The sequence below is a fragment of the Sylvia atricapilla genome, chromosome 2 (assembly GCF_009819655.1).
Source record: "Sylvia atricapilla isolate bSylAtr1 chromosome 2, bSylAtr1.pri, whole genome shotgun sequence".
In the NCBI taxonomy this organism is placed as follows: Eukaryota; Metazoa; Chordata; class Aves; order Passeriformes; family Sylviidae; genus Sylvia; species Sylvia atricapilla.
In genome coordinates this window covers 38,220,758-38,240,953 of record NC_089141.1, presented here as the reverse complement: position 1 = coordinate 38,240,953, position 20,196 = coordinate 38,220,758, and the positions used below count along the sequence as shown (strand labels likewise).

The window sequence follows — 20,196 nt, the reverse complement described above, 5'->3', positions numbered from 1 at the left end:
ACCTAATACCCTTCTTTGTAGATTAAAGGAAAAAGAAACAGATTTAGTAAAAAAAAAAAAAGGATATGATGCAAAGAAGCCAGTGACAATTGGATTAATAAAATTGCAATGAGGAGTGAGTTTTCCCCTACCACTTCTTTAGGTTTTTAGCCCAGGCTGTAAATATCACTGAGATGGTAGGCTTGTGGAAGGTTGAATAATCCACAGATAAAGGAAAGCAATTTTTTTCTGTGACCTAATGACATATAGAGATTGTACATGTGGCAAAGGTAGGCACAAGACACATCTGCCATTTTTAGCCCAAGTTATTAGGACACTATTCCAAAGAGAAGCTGTGGAAGCACATGCAAAATTATGCAATTGCTTTGCACTAAGGCAGATATACTTGGTCAATTTTTCTTTTAGTTTTCCTTTTTTTTTTTTTTTTTTTGCTTGCCTAAAATAGAATAAACCAGCAAGACCTTAGGCATGAGACATCATAACATCATAGGAAATGCAAAGGAAAAAAAAAAAGAGAACTTTTATTGAGTTTAAATCTTCATATGTATTTGCTTTAAAATTTCAAGCAGACCTTTAACTGCATATAACTGGTTTTCCAACTTTACGCCAAAAAAATGACTAGTGCTAGAGAGAGCAGCATATTTCAAATATTAGATCTCTAGACATATACAGAGTAATGTTCATTTTATATCTCTTTCTCTTTCAAATCCAAAGACATAATATAAGTATCTCAAAGTATTTCCTATTTTAACTGTGCCCATATATGCAAATGATATAGTACATAAACATTTATACTTGCAATGCATCACCTGTGCTGAATTATATGATAATAACCATAGCAACTGGGCTTTTGGCCATGTAACTGGGAGAGAATTAAGAGCCAGTGTGATAAACATGCTCTCCTTTTTAGGCTTTCATGATATTTTTGCATAGATACCTTAGAGTACACAGTTTGTCTGTAAGATGGTGTTGAAGGCCTTGGTTAATGGTCCTTGTTCCATTTTGAGCTGTTTGCCATTTCTCTTTTTAATTAAAAGAACAACTTTCAAGTTGCAAAGATGTAACTATTTTCAACACGAGTAGCTGTGAAAAGGTTTTGGAATCCACATCCATGGTTTTCAGTGATGAAAGGAAAAATGAACACTGTTATGTGTAGCTCTGTACGTCATAGTCAGAAATGTCTTGGTTTATCCTTGGGATTATTATAGATTACCCTTCAAACCACTAGAGCCCGGTGTAACTGCAGAGCACCAGTTACTTTTATTACTTTAAGGTTAGGACATTTCCTTAAAAATCTTTCCAATGCTTTACTTTTACTGGAATCAACTGGAGGCATGCAGGCCAGCTGTTAACAACAAATATGTCACTCTAAAGGTGGTGAGGCCCTGAAGAGGTGGGCCTTGAATCTGATTTACAACTTTTCTGGCACTTGGATCTGATTTACAAATTTTCAGTGATATCAAGCTTCTGATATATTAGTATGAGTTTACAGTATGGTGTCATCATTAAATTTTGATTAATTTAAACAATAGTAAAACCTGAATTGCTGCATAATGCAAATATTATTTCAATATGAACACCAGCTGTTTAGACCAGGGAATTGAAGAAGCATTAAAGCAAGAGTGTAAGAGAGAGTATCATGCTACATAGGAATCGAGTTACATACACACTGAACTTGAAATTGCTGTTGTAAACAAGTTTCTCACAAACTTCTAAAAGAACTCTAATCAGTTATTACTCTATCATTTTTAAAAGGTTTTTTTTTGTCCTTGTAACAAAGGACTTTTCTCCCTTGAAAGTCCTGCGACATTATTTGCTATACCTCAGCACTTCCAAATAATATTCCACCATTAGGAAAGATAATACAAATTTAAAAATCCAAATAAAGTAAACCAACTAAACCTTTTTTTTTTTTTTTCTTTATCTAAATTTGTTTCATTGAAGGAGATAATATTATAAATACTTGGGGGCCTGAATGAACTGTGGATGTAGCTATTGAAATTCATAGGTCTTCTGTTGCCTGAGCACCAGCTCTCACTTTCCCTGTATTTTTTTTTCAGTTGGAGGTTAAATTGCCACCTCTTAGCCTTACTCTTGAGATGGGGACAACAATCTGGGGTTCAGACAACTGGAACCATGTGTTTTTACAAGTGATTGGGTTCTCTAACCAAGAGACTTGTTGCAGAATAGTTTTCTTGTCGAAAAGATAAAATACAACAGAATTTTCTCAGAAGCTACATCTCAGAAGCTACAGACTGAAGTCCAGCTATATTATGATACACTTGTGGTGCTTAGAGCTTCAAACATGCTGCCCTGGCAGCAGCAAACTTTACCAAATGTCATTATTCTTCCCAGTTCAGAAGTAGGTGGATAGTGCTATGATCTCCTAACAAACACCTTGATGAGATATGCAGCAGATAAGACTTCAGCAATAGATTTAAGAGGTCTGACTCAACCAGGAAGGGGTGGATTAAGGGAGGATCAGACCTCACACTAGATCTGAGTTCTTGACAACACCAGATATTTTAGTAGAAATGCCTATGGCAACTTCTCCTTAAACTCATTCCAGCTCTGGCTACATGAAGATCTGCCTCATGTTTCATGGTAATGTCTTATTTTCAGTGGGATCTGAAAAACTAGGATGGAGTTCTTTTTGCACTCCTCCTATTAAAAACCACTCATGGTAAGACCTATCTAGATAAACTAATAAAAATATGTTGGATGCTTTCCTGTAAAGTGCTGAAGGGAAATTAGGGTTGAAGAGAAATCCTAGCCCTGTTTTTCCTTCTTTACATGTTTGAAACAGAGCATGCTATTGATAATGTTTACTTGATATTGATAGCTTCTGAAAAGGATACTGTAGTGAATTATTTCAAAAGCTAAAACATTTTTGGTTTCCATTAAAAACTATAAAAAACCCTTCAGTTTTATAACGTATAAAAGTACATTGGATGCGTATGCGAGAACAAAGACATAACATACATATATTTATGTACATATTTACATATACACATTTAAAAAAAAAGGATAGTTAGAGGTGCAGACTATCCAAAAGATATATAAGCACTTTATCTCATTCTATTCCAAAGTTTACAGTTCTTTGTTTCCTGCTCAGAGAGTGTGGCAAAATGATAGATGTTTCAGGAAACTAACATTGAGTGAAATACATCACTGCAGAGTATTCAAGTATGCCATTAAAATACAGCATTTGGGATCATGTACTAGAGTTATTTTCCCTGATGGTTTTATTCTTAAAAGTAACAAGTTCACAGAAAATAACTCTCTTCCACTAAGTATTCTATTTCTAATTTTGAGATTCTAGCCCAGTAATGTCAGTGTCACTTGTATAATGTATGCAAATTACAATTTAGTGCCTTATCAAGCAATGTAAAGGTTTGATTTATTGATATTTAAAAAAAGAGTATTACTCACATGCAAACTGAAGAACAGCCTCTCTGCTTAATATACTGCCAAAAATGTTAGTAGTTAAGCATTGATACTGTCCAGAGTCTTTCATTTCACTGGGGTTGCTGATGATCAAACTTCCTTCTATTAAACTGAAGCGATAATCACTTTCAATGTCGATTTCAGTTCCATTTCGAAGCCATCTTAGGGGCAAAAAAAACCAAAACAACAAAAACTACTTGAGCATTTAATAGCCAAGTGAAGATACCAAGCTTAGGACACAGAATCTGACAGCTCCAGTTGTAACAACAAGGGCAACTATTCAAAGATATCCTGTGCAATAACCCATTACTCTGGCAAAACTTGAAAGCAAAAAACACGAGCAAAACCCAGTCTGCAACCCTAGTTGAAAAAGGATATTCTTTATTTGGCCTGTGCTGAATGAAAACAATTCTTTTTTTCCGGCTTTTATTGCCCCAAAAAATAATGTCCACAAAGGTTTAATACTTGAAAACTGCATAGCAGTTGCATCCTTTATGTCAAAAATGGGACTTTTATTGTGCTTATGATAATCAGCATATTAATTCATATTCCATCATTAAAGCCTTAGGCCCAGCTGAGCTTACAGGTAGCAGAGCTGAGTCTGCACTGCATGCAAACAAGTAAATATTTTTCCCATTCTTTCAGCATTTGATATTCTGAGCCCAAGAGACAGAGATACCTCATTTAATTCAGAAGAAAGAAGAGCAAGACCTGTGAAGAGCAAAGAGGTAGATTGATGTACATTGGCTGCTGTGCAATATAGGATTTCGGAAACAGACAAAGGCAAAACAATATCAGCTGAATCAGTATACACAAAATTTAAAGACCGGAACAGAAGACTAGAATTAACTGCTGAGTGGCCAGTGGCAGTTCCTGGCTACTAGGTACATGGAAACTAAGATCAAATAAACAGTCTGAATAGGGAATGCTGAGTTAGAGAGGTGTTTGGGAGTGAAATAAGAACCCTCAGCAGTAAAATCAAGGATGAGAGTAAAGATAAGATGGGAAAAGCCAGGCTTTAAGAAACATAAAAAGTATCCCAACTGAGGCAAAATTTTGAATTATTCCTGAATAAACATGTATTTTTACGAGGTTTCAGAAGTAACCTAAGAGTCTCATAATTTTTCAGTTGTGCATATGGCTTTATGAGTTTCCTGCCTGTCCCAGCTATTGTCTGGGACAAAAAGCCTCAGCCTCTCATTCATCTCAAAAGACTGAAGCAACAAACACTGCAATAGTCCACAGGCTTCAAGAGAAAATATTTTGTGTGGTAGATTAATAGACTTCAGCAGTCTGGAATAAACTCTTATATGTGTGTGTGTGTATGTGTTTGCAGTTTCTGAATTAAAGACTGACATCCACACATGAAGACTTTTAGATTTGCTTTTTTGTCAAAGCGTAATTACATGAAATTGTAAGAATACAAAGAGGAGATAAGCAGTGTAAACAGATAGGGAACAACCATCATAATGCCCAGATATCTCTTTCATTACTCTTTTGCTGTCATTCTGCAACTTCAAATTTGTCCTGGGAAATTTCCAGGAACTTGAAAGTTTTGCCAGAGATCAACAAAGACTGGAAGAACCATGAAACATTTAGACTCCAGAGGCAACTTTACCAAAATAAAATAGTTATCAATTCATCCTGTCTTGTCAACATTCATGGTGAATGGGGTACAGAGAGCAGAATTCAGCTGCAGTAGCCATGAATATTTCTTAATCCAAAGGTCAGAATTGTCAGAATTTGGATGAACTGTGAATTCATTATTTGTCCCTTCTTTTAACTATTGGACTTTTGATTGCAGAGCATCTCTGCCTCACTGAATGTAAGAAATTAAATAACACTGACAATTTATTTATGTCATAAATGATAGCAGGGGAAATTTGGTAGGATTAGCTACGTTTTTAAATAGATTCATACATAGAAGAGGTAAAAAGGAAAGGAACTTTTTAATTTGAACATCTGATTAATTAGTTTATATTTTGAATGAAATCATAACAAAATTTAACTTTTTTATGCCTATATCCTTGTCTATATATTTGAAAAGAAAATTATAAAAGTAATTTCTTGAATGGAAATTTAGATAGGGAAAAAGCAAAAAAACCCCCCGTGTTTTGGCATTTCCAAATAGGAACTGCCACAAAATTCAGGTAAGCAAGCTTACTTTCCTTTAGTTTCATTTTCTGTTAAGTTAATAAAAAAATATGTTCTTTGAATTCTAACTCAAAACTTTGGATCTTACCTGCCTTTATTTCTTTGGGTCCATCTTGAGGGTTTGTATTCCCCTCATATAATTTATGCACATTATAGTCACTGAATTGGGTGACTTTTTTCTAGGTTACCCTGACTGATCTGGAAGGACAGAACCCAAAATATAACACTTCCAAGGTCACAGTTTGTTAGGAAAACGCAGATGCATTTTTCCTTGAAGAAAAGTGACAGATAACACTTCAAAAAACTACAATCTACCTTAAGCAGACAAAAAAAAATATTTAGAAAACTTTTTCAATTGCTTTTTCTAACAGGAAATGATACTGACAAAAAAAATTACTAACTAGTTTATGTGTGTCCTAAGCAAATGAGTACATGCAGTGTTTCACAATCGCTGGAAGCTGTGTTGTTAAGTGGCATCTCAGAGAATTCAACACCTGGTTGTAGCTCAGTAACATTGCTGACCTATGAGATTCCACAGGAAGCTTGTGAATGTCTGTATTCCTCATCAAAGGGATCACAGTTATCTTCTTCGTTGTATTGGTCCTGACTTGTGATGCTAAATTATGATTTGCAGAAACGCTACACAAACAGAATCAGTTTAGCTCAGGGAGTTATTCCCTAAAACTATGCATCAAAAATACCTTAATGACTGAAAGTCAAGAAATTAAAAATTGTTATTTCAGGATAGATTTTGGACAAAGGGAAACAAAGCTCTTTGAAAGGAAGAACATCTGAAATGATGTGAGCATTCTCCATTCTATTAAAACAAAGTCATATCTAGGAACAAAAAATAAATTTACAAACAGGTTATGAACACACTGTCACAAATTACACAGACTAAGGAAATTAATTTTAAAAAGGCAGAGATAACACTGAAATTTTTGACTGCTTTAAATGTTCTTTTAATACAACTTTTAAGAAATATGTACTGTGCTTTGGCTTTGGCCAAAAATAATTCTTAGCAGCACAAGCCTCAGAGCACCTGTAAATAAAGGCCCAGTGCAGCTGGCCAGGGTCTTTAGTAATGAAGCTGGGCAGTCACATGCTCAAAACTTTGTAAATCTGTAGACTTTTTGAGGCTGAATTCCCTCTACATTTGTCCTGGAGAATAGTATCTTCTTCAGAGAGTAATTTTTACCTCTTTTCCCTCCCTTGAATGGTAGTGCGCATTTCAAATGCTGTTCACAAGACAAGTGGCAGCAATAGAAGGAGAAGTAAAATTCTGCTGTTTTAATTAGGCTTTTTAGGTTAAATCTCTCCTTCTATGAGCAACAGTCAGGAAAGTTTGTTTATGAGGCTGCTGACACCAGTTACTCTCTGGAGAACTGAAGAAGTGGATATTGAAAAACCATAAAAAAGCCCAGGTTGAAAGAGATGTTAAAAGATCATTTGCTCCAGTGTTATATGAGAAATGGAGCCTAGATGAGATAATCAAGCATTTTGTTCATCTGTTTCTTGAAAACCTTCAGTGATTACTGAGGAGTATGAAACCTTCTTGCCTCTTACTTTCTCTATATGGCTCCTTGTGAATGAAGAGTCCCTATCTTCTTTGCATCCTCTTTGAAACATGCTGAAAGTCTGTATTTGTTGATTGCATTCCACTGGGAAAATGCAAAAAAGGGTTGGCTGAAAAAAAGAAAGGAGATGGAATAGGTTCTCCACAGACACAATTTCTACAAGAATAATGAGGTTGTCTGGGAGACCTGAACACAGGACTCTCCTCCTTTGGGATTGAATTTGTGCCTTTTCGCCATTGTCACAGGCTATGTTTAATGGACCAACAGCACTTTTACAATGTGTGGAACTAATACACCTTTTTTTTCATTTTTTTATCAAAAAATCGCTAGTAGGTAACAAAAATTACTCAAAGAATGTCAGTAAAGAAGAATGCAACATAACTTCAGTACTGAATAGTGAGGAGCTCATGCTATTCTAGCTTGGAGAACTTCTGGATATAAATTCTTAACCCTATGTTACATGTTTTAGTCATGCCTGTGCTGTTTGGGGCAGGGGGGTAGGGTGTGTTTCGTGCATCAGATCCATTTAATGAGTCAGTATGTTGGAAAGAGGCAGATTGAGTGCTGTTGTATTAGGGCTGTCTAAGGATGGTACTGCTTCTGGATTTCTTCAAGTTATAGAAATGCAAGTGTTGTGATTCAATTAACCCTAAGGAAATTTCAATCAGAATTCTGAAGAGTCCACAAGTCAAATAAAGGTAAATGGCAAAAGACAAAATGCAGAATTGATGATTGTCACCTATGACAAAACATGATAAGAGTCCTTGTGTTCCTTTTGAATATGAAAAATGACTCCATGAGAAAAGATGAAGGTTTTGTGGAAAAATAACCAACCATATGTTCCCCCAGCACTCTTACATCACCTCTAATTTGCATAAAATATGAGCAGAGACAGATATAGCAAATGAGTAAGGTGACTGTGCATACTGTTACCACCTGTAAGTGTGCACCATCAACAAACTGCGCTCTTAGGCTCTCAGATGTGTCATCAAAGGCCTGAATAATGGATAGCTGAGGCATACAAGTCAATATGAAAAAATAAGCAACAGGTGATGGTTGCAGAGGGATAAAATTGTAGACTTGTAAGTGAAAAAACACCAGATTTGACTCAGCCATGGTATCTTGCAGTGCCAAGTCATGCCATTTAATGTACATATATTTTCCTGCCTTCTCTATATATTGGGATATAATTTTGTAGCTTTATAGATGCTTAGAAATGAACTCAAATGAATTAAATATTTTGGGGTTTTTTTCAGTTGTCACAGGAACAATTAAATAAACTGGACAGAAGGAGTCTCTCCAAATGGATAGACATACATAATTTGAAACTTAAAATATTGTTTTGCCTTTAATCGCTTCCACTTCTGCTTCTTGCTCATCCAGAAACACAAAAAGCATTCAATCAGTACAACCATTAGTTTCAGAGAGCTGTTTCTGTTGTTTCTCATCAAAATACATTGATTTTCAGAGTAAGACTGTAGTGGCTAATATTCTGAAAGCTAAAAAACCAAAATTCTAAAACAGGTACCTGTATGTGGGAGTAGGATTTCCACGTGCTTGACAATTCAAAGACACCTTCTTTTCCTCAGAATCAGTTGGAAAAATCATATCATCTGGCTCTTGTACAAACACTGGCCCATAATCAACACTTTCTGTGGAAAAAATGTGCTACAGTTTAGGAAAGCTGAAAAAATACAAACGTGTTATAGATTTTGTAACGTAAGATTAAAGTACGCAAAATTATATCTGTTTTCCAAAGATTCATGTTCCATTACTTCAAAAGCTGCATTAAAGGGAATAAAAAAGATAAAGAGGGAATATAAGAAATATTACTATGTGAAGAATAAAACACACATAGTATGATTTAAGCATTTATTATGCCTAAGGTTGGCTTTGTCATCAGACATATTTTGGCCTGCAGTCTAGTGAGAAGCTCAAGAGACTTAGGAGGAATTAACTCTGCTTATAGAGAGGAAGGTAAACAAAATTTTTCCTACTGCTTCCAGCAGCTTATGTCACAGAAAAGTAATACAGTTTTCCCCTTTATGTCAAGGAGTTGCTAAGAAAAATTACTTGGAAAATTAATGGCAGTAAATTATGTCTGTTATTAAATAATATACAGTTTAATCTGACACTTCATTTTCTTCCACTGTCTTCTCTAATTTTAGCATGTACCTGTATCTTGATAAGAATTTGCATTTCTGAACTAGTAAAGCTGGATAGACCCATAGAATATGTCTATGATTCCAGTTCATTCATATTATGAAGTGAGAAATGTAAACCTTCAGAAAAGTAAAAGGTCACAAGCAAAGTATTCCTGATCTTGTGGGTCTGAATAACTAAAATCATCCCTGTGCACCAGAAGCCTGTGGAATTTTAATAATTTTAGACTTACTCCAGACTCTTGAATTATTTAAATGCACAATGCTCTTCATCTTCAAAGCACTATCCTAATGATTTGTGTGGAGATAGTGGCATTGCCCTTCTACTTGCAATGAAACATATGGGAGCAGGGTCTTCTCTATCAGTTTTAGGGTTTCATACATTCATGTGAAAGATGTCCTCCAGTTCTTACTGAGGACAGCACAACACATTCAGCAGTTTACAACATCCTGCTGTATTTGTCCCACCACCAGCAGCTTGAAGTGAAAAAAGGTACACCTGAAGATTGGGGGTTTGGTCACTGACTTGAAAATTATTTACTACATTATTTTACCAGCTGCACAAAACTTCCACCACATGATATGGTTTCACAGTTTTGAGAACGGCAAACTTTTTCATGCTAGTTTTATACTTTATGATGCTAATTGTAACCTTTATCATATTATCTAAGGCTAACAGCCTCAGATCTGGGTAGACAGGAAAAGGTTCATGGGGCTACAAGTCTTGGTACAGAAAACAAAGACTTGGAGTCTGAAAAAGAAGGAGAAATGTGGGGGACATTGGTCATAGCGTGCTAGTTTTGAGACAGAAATTTCCATGTCTTTAAATCCTTACATTAGGGGTTCCTCAACTCTCATATCATATCTGTAAAAAGACAACATAAGACCCCATTATGTTTTTCAACCTTTCTTTTTAGTTACTGCACACTTATTATACACTTCAGTTTTGTCTTTTTATGCTGCTATTCAAATGCAGATTTTGAAAATACCTATATTTTCAGGTGTGTATGGTTCTGCTGGAATAGATTCAAACAATAAAGTCAGCAAATAAGAGCAGCAGCAATTAGTAGTTTCTCTTTCCCATAATTTTCCAGTTTATTAGCCCTGCTTGTAGGACTGCGTAGAGGAATGTGGATTGCTGTTTTGCATATTTATTTACTGTGTAGGTACATTACTTCGCTTGAGTTTATAGGCAGAAATGTGTGTTCTGGAACAAATATCTGTGCTATTCAAAAAAAAAATTACAAACAAAATAACCAAAAAAAATGATTTCTGATATTTACTGGTATTATTGAAGTTAAAACAACTCCAGTCACAAATTTTGAGAAGTGCATCTTCAAATTGCCATGGGAGAAATGGATTCAGCTGGCAAAACTTATTTTAAGAAAAGAAAATTTGTTGATGCAAATACAGTGTGTGGATTGTTTCTTATAATTTGGTCACCTGCTACTTGCAAAAGAAAATACTAATGAATGTACGTGTAGATAAACAGAACTGACATTGAGCTAGAGTTTAGCAAAACCAAGAATTAATTAAGGATAACAAATGTAAATCATGGCTTTAGATTTAAGTGTTATTTCATGCAAATTAGTAGGCATATGGACAGGGTGTATATTAATGAAGATTAATGATTTTATCTTCTCCATAGGAGGGACTCTGTAGATAAAATACAGTATCACAATCTAGGACTGCTGGAAAAAAAGAAAAGAGATGCAAGCCTAGGTGCAGGACCAGACCATGGGACACTCTCATCCTCTCCCTAAGCTGCTCAGACAGACATTTCTGCAGCTTTTGACTAAGACATTGACCTTAGGACAAGGAGGCACCTCTGGCCCCAGTCTGCAGCACAGCATGGTCCCACAGACAGCTACAGGCTCCCCTCAAGCACAGAAATGGGAGCAACCCAACCCCTCTGTGTGATCTTGAAATAAAACTTTCTGGTTAATGAACCATTGGCTAGTTCATCTGCTTTGTGTGGTCTTTTTGGGAAAATATCCCCAGCTGTATCCTTATTGCCCTCATTTTCTTATTATATTTATATATAACTTTTTATGGATGGATATATAAGCTGTATATTTACACACAAACACTCTTTTATACTCACCTTTGTTTTCTGATGCTTTCAGGGATCCAAAGACATCAAATTTCTTTGCACCCATGTTTAGCTAACTGTGACCCATGCTCTTAAACAATCCTTTGTGAGTATACAAGGCAGGATTTGAGCTCCACAGCTTTTGGGGGTTTTTTTTGTTGTTTTTTGTTTTTTTTGTTTTTTTTTTATCGTATCAAGAATATGAAATTAAATGAATGTTCAACATACATGCTAGCACGCATATATTTCAATTTACTATTCTAATTTCTCAAGGGAAATATTTCTGTTCTTAATGGTGGCTTTTACTAAATAAGATACATAAAGCTGGTTGCTTTAAGTATCTTATTTAAGAGCAGTGATTTAGAACAGAGTCTTGGGAATACAGGTGTGGACTGCAATCAGCAGTGCAACAGCTAGCTTGTGGTTCCCTTACAAGTTTTATGCTGCCATTTTCAACCTAGGCAACTGAAAACACTAAGTACTCTTATTAGGATTTGCTATTTAAACTGTTATCATTCAGAAAGGCAAGGATATGGAAGACATTCAAAATATAAGAAAAATCCCTCATTTAAATTCTTAAATATTCTTCAGCATGGTGCTTTGATATTCTTTGAATGCCAGTGTTCTCCTTACAGCACTTCTGCACTTGAAAATTTCTGGAAAATGTGACTTCATACCAAGTATTTAAATCCTCATGGGAACTTAAACTGGAATCAGTATCCTGTAACTCAGACTTTAGCCAAAGTGTAATTTCTCTCTCTTATTTACAGACATTCTTTCCTACTTTCATTCTCTCTCTCTCAGCTACTGATGAAGAAAAAAAATCTTAAAGATGTTCTTTAGTTCTTCTTGCTGGGCAATGCAGTTATCATAACAGCAAACTGCAGCTGAGAATAAAGTTTCCTGTACTTCAAATCCTGTAGCAACTGAAATAGTATAATTCCTCAACAACTGCTTTCTTGCCACCATTGTTGATAAAAATCCAGATCAATTAATTCACTGAGAAAATGGACTAATTCCTGGAACCTTGGGAACACAGACTTGGGCAGGAAAGAAATATGACCCTGGTCAAACTCCTGCACACCAGCACTATTACTTTTAGTGTCTGATAATTCTAAGTACTGTACTTATAAAGAAGAAAAGAAATTAGGTTATTATAAATGTGTTCTTAAATAAGTACCCTCCTAGATACATGACTGGTCTAATCATTCATGGAGCCATCTTCTCAGTGTGAGCTGCTGGTGGGAAGAAACAGCAGACATGCTATGGGAGGGAATATGCTCAGGCAGCCTTTGTATTGTGGGGGAAGGAAGTATTCCCTCAAGTCTTCTTCCCTTTGCTCATGTCCCTTTAGAAACGCTTTTTACAACACCAGGAAGAATGTTTTCCTATTGCTCTACTTTCTACCCCCATGTTTCAAAGACTTCTTGAACCCATGTAAAGATGAAAGAATTTTCTAAAGAAAAGCTTCACAAGGAATGTAAAATGATAGAACCTCTAAAGCAGCCTAAAATGAGGGATCACTAAAAAACCTTCCATCCTAAAATACAGGTGATTGTACTTTGCATACAGGTCCTACCCAGAAGAGTACCTGCAGCATTTGACACAACACAGACCAAACTGGATCCCAATGACCTAGGAATTAATGTGTTCAGGACACATTAAGAAGGTTGAAGAAGTTGATGTTGATAAGACTATAGATGTTGCTGAAATCTGCATATAAGAAGAAGCAATTAAAATTAACCAAAACTGTTTCATATTAGATTAGTCCTACAAATTGAAAGATTCTTTTTGGTATAGGTGGATCACACTATGATTCTTCTCATTATCAACACTAGCTTTGAATTTCTCTCTTTCCTTTCTTGGTTTACAACTTGTTCTTGTGGTATGAACTTCAGTTGATAACTCTAAAAGATCATTGGATTACACTTGTTATCACAGAACCAGACAGTTTAACCTGTTCAGTATATTCAGAAATATTTTAGATGTGTATTCACACATTTAGATGGAAACATATTACTTTTCCCAGATACAAGCTAGAAGCTATTTTGTTTTTTGTTTAAACACTGAAAAAATATATTCACTTTAGTACTAATATTTATTTTACAAGTAGGCCTATGATAAAATCTTTCATCTTTACACCTAAGAAATAAAATTACTATTCATTTTAATATCACTATCATATGTCAAAATATTACGTATTTTCAAAATTTCCTGTAATATAATAAAAAAGAAGCCCATAAATTCATCAAGGCAAAATATGTTCCAATGATTAAATCTCTGTGTAACATATTTTAAAATTAACAAAGGTGGCTGAAATTTAAAGTAATTATTTTGCACATATAGAAGCAGAGACATATACACATATATATATATACACACATATAGACACATATATATTTGGAACATATGCATTTCTAAAAAGTTTTAATTTTTAAACTGTGTTTCAATCAACTTAAAAGCTGCGAAACATTGAGACTCCTTTTGAGGTAAGCTGAGGCTGATACACATGCCTTGAGGTATATAAATTGATTCTAGTGTGCTGCATGGTAGAACACTGTACAGTATATGCATTATTAAATTTATACTACAAAGAAGATTAAATTATTTTCTCATATTTTCAGATTTATCTTTTCTGAAGTGTTTATTTGCTTATTATGCAAGACGATACAAGATTTTACTGTTGCTTGAAAATGCTTTCTCTGTTCTGTGTTCTGAAACAAACCTGTTCTAAATTTAGCTTACAGTATCTAAACTGCATGCCATATGAATCAATGTTGTCAAATATTTTTAGCAATGAAAAAAAAGGTAGTAGCTTGTGTCTGTAATTCAGACTGGTAAATTCTGAATCTAGCAGGTGATGGGGAAACAGGAATTCTCATTTTACAAAAATTAGATCCAGATCTTGGATATCTTGGGGTTAATTGATTCAAACACTTTCAGTTGTAACACAGATTCTGTTCTTCATTTTCTTGTGAAATGTGCCAAACCAAAGATGGAAAGATAGAGTCATTATTCAAGGTTAAGTTCAATTATCTTTACTGCAGCAATTCCAAAAGTTTTTGGAACAGTAAGAAAATATGTTTGCAGTTTTATGATTCTTCAAGAGTATTTAATGAATAATTCATACTTTCTATTCACATTTTTTAGTCATGACTTTACACATTGATACATAGTTTGAAGAGAAGGAACACATTGCCTTAGCTGCATGTTTATGCTAAATCCAGATAGTTTAAAGTCAGCAGTGAGCTAGAGCACAGTTCTTTTAATTTAAGCTATCAGGAAACACATGTTGAATTGAAAGTGCAAATGAAGCAGCATCAAGTCACTATAAAAGGACCTTTATTACAAGCCATGTCAGGTGTTTGAGCATGTCTGCTGGGAAATCATTTGAGAAGTCACTTGAGAACTGGTATAATTCAGCAGCTAATAAAAGTATTTTTGGATGTTTTTTATGGCAAACTTCACTCCTGAATTTATGGCATATATTAGTAGTTTGAATTATGCAAATTCTCTATTATAATAATATAAAACATGTTTTCTCTCCTTTTAAAAAATGTCATCTCACTTTAAGCAGTGGTGTCTCATTACCACAGGATGCTGTAGCATTTCCTCATTTAGGAAGCCTTGGCTGGTAAACATAACCACTTAACTCTATCCTCACATAGCAGCTATAGGATCATAACTAGAATATCTTCAAGCCCTATAAAAATGGAAAAAAACAAACCAACAAACAAACAAAAAAGCCTCACACAAAACAAGAAAAAAAAAATAAACTTTGAGGCCAAATCAAAAAATTTAGTGATATAAGTAAGTGTAATGACATATAATTTAAATTGTCACTTATTCTCAGTTTCTAAATATCGAAGATATTTTTTCAGGCATTGAGTTATTAAGAGAATTGAGAGAAATTCAGAAAAAAGTTACATTCAGCTCCCATAACAGATGTGCTCAAGTCCTCTTAGATGATGCAGATTATCCTACTTGGCCAAGTGCTGACCTTTTTTAAATATTGTCTCATACCTATACTTATGCTATGCAGGCACTTCAGTTAGTCAAGGGCTTTTAAAACATCATCAGGTGATTCAGATTTACCTATTTCTACAAGTGTCTACACAGCTGGATATACCAAGATCTGTAAGTGAAATAAGTCTCCTAAGACTATTTTATGTAGTCTTTAGAAGAACTGTGTTCTTCTCTCCTTGGTCATATACTTTATTCATTAGGCCTTATGAGGTGTGGTGCTTTTGTAATTTGTTTCCAGTCAGTGGTTTTTCACCTGCTCCTGAAAAACTGATGAATCTCAACTGCTGAGCTGCAGTGTGGCCCCAGCGTTTTGAGAAGAGTCATGACTGCTGACCTAAATAATCCATGTATCCATGGTATGATGATCATCCCTGCGGTTTGATCTCACCATGCTTTCTGGAGATGTCCAGGATTTCTAGTTCTAGCTTGTACTATATTATTCAAATAGTCTGTAATTTTTGCTTTCTGCTTCAGTCTTTAGGGACTTGTGCTGTAGAAGACCAGGATAATGGACTACAGTTCTAATAAAGGACATTAAATTTAACTTTCTTTTAAAACATTATCATTGGAGGAGCTATCAGTGTCTGGTGAATGGGCAAAAACTGAGTTCACTCTAGTCACTGCTTAAAAGAGTATTGCAGTGGAAGGACAACTGTTAGAAACATACCCGTATTCCAGAAATGGCATCAAACAGAATTTATCTCCTGACAGGATCAAACTGTTTCTTTTCTAGATCAAACTCTATTCAGGCAACATATTTATTCCCATATATAAACCATTTTCTACACAAACCACATGTATACACCATTAACTTTCAGTACATGCAGTACACTTTCTGGGGAAAAAAAAGACTTTTCTGAGAGAAAAGGTAACCTGTTATCACACTCATATTATTTTGTGAATTTGACTGCAAGGTATTAAGCATGATTCTTTCCTCTTTTACATCCTTAGACCAACATGCTTATGCATCCTCTAATCTCTCCCTACCTCGCTCTCCTTCCTTCCTTTCTTAATTTCTGGCTATCTTTCTTGACTGAAATTCAGGTAATTATTGTCACTAAAGAAATGGTATTAGAAATGTGGCTTTTTAAATATTACCAAACATGGGAAAATAGGTATTTTTACTATGAATTGTTGCTCTTAGAGGTGAATGACACATTATAACATGATAAACTCTAGCCAAGCATGCACAAGCATAGCACCTACATGACAGAGTTGACTACACAGAATAGATAATTTAGGGAAAAAGTAGTTTTATAAGATTTACTCTTCATGTTTAATTTGTATTACTGGCATACATGATTAAATAAATAAAAAAAAAACCTCCAAGGAATTAAAAAAAGTGTATAAAAAGTGGCTTAGATTTTACTACTAGATGAAATTGTGCTGTAATGGAATTTCAAATCACTGGTCTCCTATTTTCATGTAGCAACACCTGCATAAAACCATTCTGCACAGGAATCTTTAAGAAAGGATATTTTAACTAGTGATTTTTGGGATGTTCTGAAGAACTTAAAGCACTTTATTTCTACCATGTGACATATAATAAAATTCAAAATTATGTCTGAGAAATACTGAAGTAAGCTGGCAAAAATAAGCAGTGATTTTGAAAAATATTTCCAAGTTTCAGAAGGGGAAGCTACACTTACCATCATGTTTGAAGGTCTCTGAAAAGTGGTAGAGGTTTGTTGGGGAGTGATAATGCTGTGCAGCTCCTCTCCAGCCTGGTGAAGGCACACTTCCTAGTGAAGGACTACTTAATCGTGGTCTGTTCTTTGAATTAAATGAGGTTAAAGATGAACTACCAGATTTGATTCTTAGGATAGCAGCATATGATGTGGGAAGACCAGGAACAGCTTCTGAATATTCTGGAAAAAAATCCAAAAAACCAACAAGAAGTGAATACTGAATAGAGACAAAATCTGTCACTTTTCAAAAGAATGTTTAGTTAAGCAGTAGAAAAGTAAAAAAGTTTCATCTATAAAAGGAGTGACAGAAACATCCCAGGCTTGATGAGACTCAGCTTCTGAAAAGAATTGGGCAGCAGCATAAAGTGCCAAGAAAATTTCCCTGCAGCTTCACCACAACACAAAAATCAGCTGGTTATTAAATTTCTTACTTATGGAAACATGAGTTTTCAATGTTTTTAATTCTATTTCTATGACCAGATATTTCTATCTCATATTTGAAAAGTGTCTGCCAAGCCACCATCTTTCCTTCACAGCCTTCCTTCACTTTGTATCTGCAATGCAGAAACACTGACTGAAGCTCAATATGCCTCTCAATTCAACACTACTCTGCAAATCAACAGGACAGCTAAACAGGCCAGGAGTACCTGTATGGACATATGCCTTTCCCGAAAACATACATGGACTAAAGTCACCTCCTCTGCCGTCTCTTCAAGTTTTTCAACTTTTTTTGTCTTTTCTGACTATTTAAAATGTTAGTGTTTACAAATAAAGAATAATGCCCAAGTTTTCAGTCCCTGTATAATGCCAAATATAAAAGAAAAAAATTACATTATAATAGATTAAAAACTATAACTAAAGACCTGCAGCAACACAACAAGCAGAAGTATCATAGTCAGTTGTCCTGAAAATGCAACAGTATTAAGGAGGTGAGAAGAATATTCAAAAATATATTCATAGCGATGAGCAAAGGGATTCAGACTGCAAATCCAGTGCTTATGAGGGAACAGATCTTTTGGAGGACAATTGGAAGTGGCTGGAAGAAAAGAAGATCACTGTTGTGTCATCTCTGCTAGTGATAAATATTTAAAGACCGAACATAATTTTCACATTTGTCATTTTTAGGCTATGACTCTCCTGTTTGTTCATGTATGTAACACAATTAGCTACTTTAGTAAGTCGAATTCAACAACACTGAAATAGTTCTGATGACTTCTTTTTTGCTGAAATATTTTGTGTAGGAAATTTTGTGAAATAAAGTTGTTCCAGGCTGCCTCGTCAAGTTTAAGAAGACTGCAATTCTTCTCCCAGTTAAAAAGAAAAAAAAAAATATAATTCTTTGTTATCTAGTGGTGTGGTGAACACTACTTCTGCAGTGGTAGTTTCGGAGTTAAAAAGAATGAAAAATCGACAATATCTTAGATGGCATAAACACAAACTACCATGGGACAAAAGAGAAGCCGAGGGTACAAAAGTCACTTGACATGGTGAAAAGGTCCTGCAGTAATGATAGTGTTATGTAATCTGTTTTCTGACCTTCTATGCTATAATTGCTTGGTTTGGCTGGGATTAGCGATCAATGTGAAATTTCACCCTGACTCCAGTCGCTCTGTCATGCTCACGGGATGCTGTATCTGAGTAAAGTTTGTCTTGTAAAACATAACTGGAAATGGTTAATAAATTATACATAAGGAAATATTTCTTGTTTTGTTTACTGAAAGTCTGTAGCCTGTGATCGTTACTGACAACTACAGCAGAAAACACACTTATCTGAAAACAAAACCTACTTCCTAATTCGAGCATTCACCTTCAGAGATTTAGACTTCGGAACTGCCTAGTTACAGTGCCTTAATTAGAATATATTTTTATTGCAGTACTATTTACAGTAAAATTATTCCTTTAATTTGGTTTGGATTAGACTTCTGAGATTTGGGAGAGTAAATTTATATATTCCATTATTTAAGTACATAATTAAACTGCTGGAGAATAGATATTACTCTCTAATGTGCTTTTTTACTTTACCAGTCTAGCCTAAAAATCCTTGGGAAATTTCATCAAAACTACTATGGGTAGTTCCCAAAATGCTGCTGTACTTGACTTCACAATGAAATTATGTTTTACGTAGCCTCATTCTGAGAAATAAGTATTTGAGATGAAATATCCAAAGGTTCCCTCAGCTGCAAGAAGACACAGGTACAGAAGATATAGACTGAATGGTACAGATAGAACTTTACAATTTACAAGCAACTAGAAACCACCCACAATAAAATCAGTGATTTGTATTAGCCTTTGTATTTCTTTGAACTAGAACTACCAGATTTATTACAATCTTAGCAGTGGTATGACTCTTTTAAGATAGACTATTGCTTTTAAATTTTCAGTGCACATTTTCTTAATGGATTTTCAACAGCACACTGATATGAAATAGTTTTGGTAATTTTTTAATGAATCTGTATCAACTCAATAAATTATTTATGTATCTCTTATTATTTCCAGCACACGCTGCTATTCAGTCAGGTTGGTCAGACTTAAGACAACAATGCCTCAGGTAATAAAGGACCTGTCTTCCACTGATTACTGAAATTTTTTTTCTTTTAGAAAGAAAATGAATCCCAAGATAATGTAAAAGAATTTTATTCCTGTAATTTGTAACATCTATGTCAGGTTAAACTCTATTTCATGTGTGCTGTTGTGGAAGAAAACTGACTCTGAGGGAAAGGGGATCACAAGACAGCAAATGTTTGCACAAGTTCCTTGGGTACAGTCCATGGCTACAAATATAAACCACAAATACTACCTTGCTATATTTCATAGCTTATTTTAAAAGGCACAGCATAGCTCAATAAAGCTCGAACAATGGTACACAGTAATTTGACTAAAATGCATTCTTTCTTTACACAGAGAAAAGTGATGAGGCAAATTCACTGAATAGGCCCAAAAATTTCTTTGAAAACTGTCTTTGTAATGTTTGAACTTTATAGAAAGTAAAGTGTTCTGATGTTTGGTGTGATGTTTTGTTTTCCTTTATTCCTTTTTTTCTATAGTGACTC

The 20,196-nt window shown here is 34.8% G+C and overlaps 1 protein-coding gene across 1 annotated transcript in view; it reads right to left on the bottom strand.

Annotated features, from left to right (window-relative positions):
* CNTN5 (contactin 5) overlaps positions 1-20,196 on the bottom strand; it is a 605,619-nt gene that overhangs the window by 219,402 nt on the left and 366,021 nt on the right. The window contains exons 4-6 of the mRNA XM_066312958.1: positions 17,108-17,326; positions 8,707-8,830; positions 3,433-3,608 (exon numbers count right to left, since the gene is read on the bottom strand). Of these exons, the coding sequence (XP_066169055.1) occupies positions 3,433-3,608; positions 8,707-8,830; positions 17,108-17,326 (519 nt within the window). The remainder of the gene's footprint in view (positions 1-3,432; positions 3,609-8,706; positions 8,831-17,107; positions 17,327-20,196) is intronic.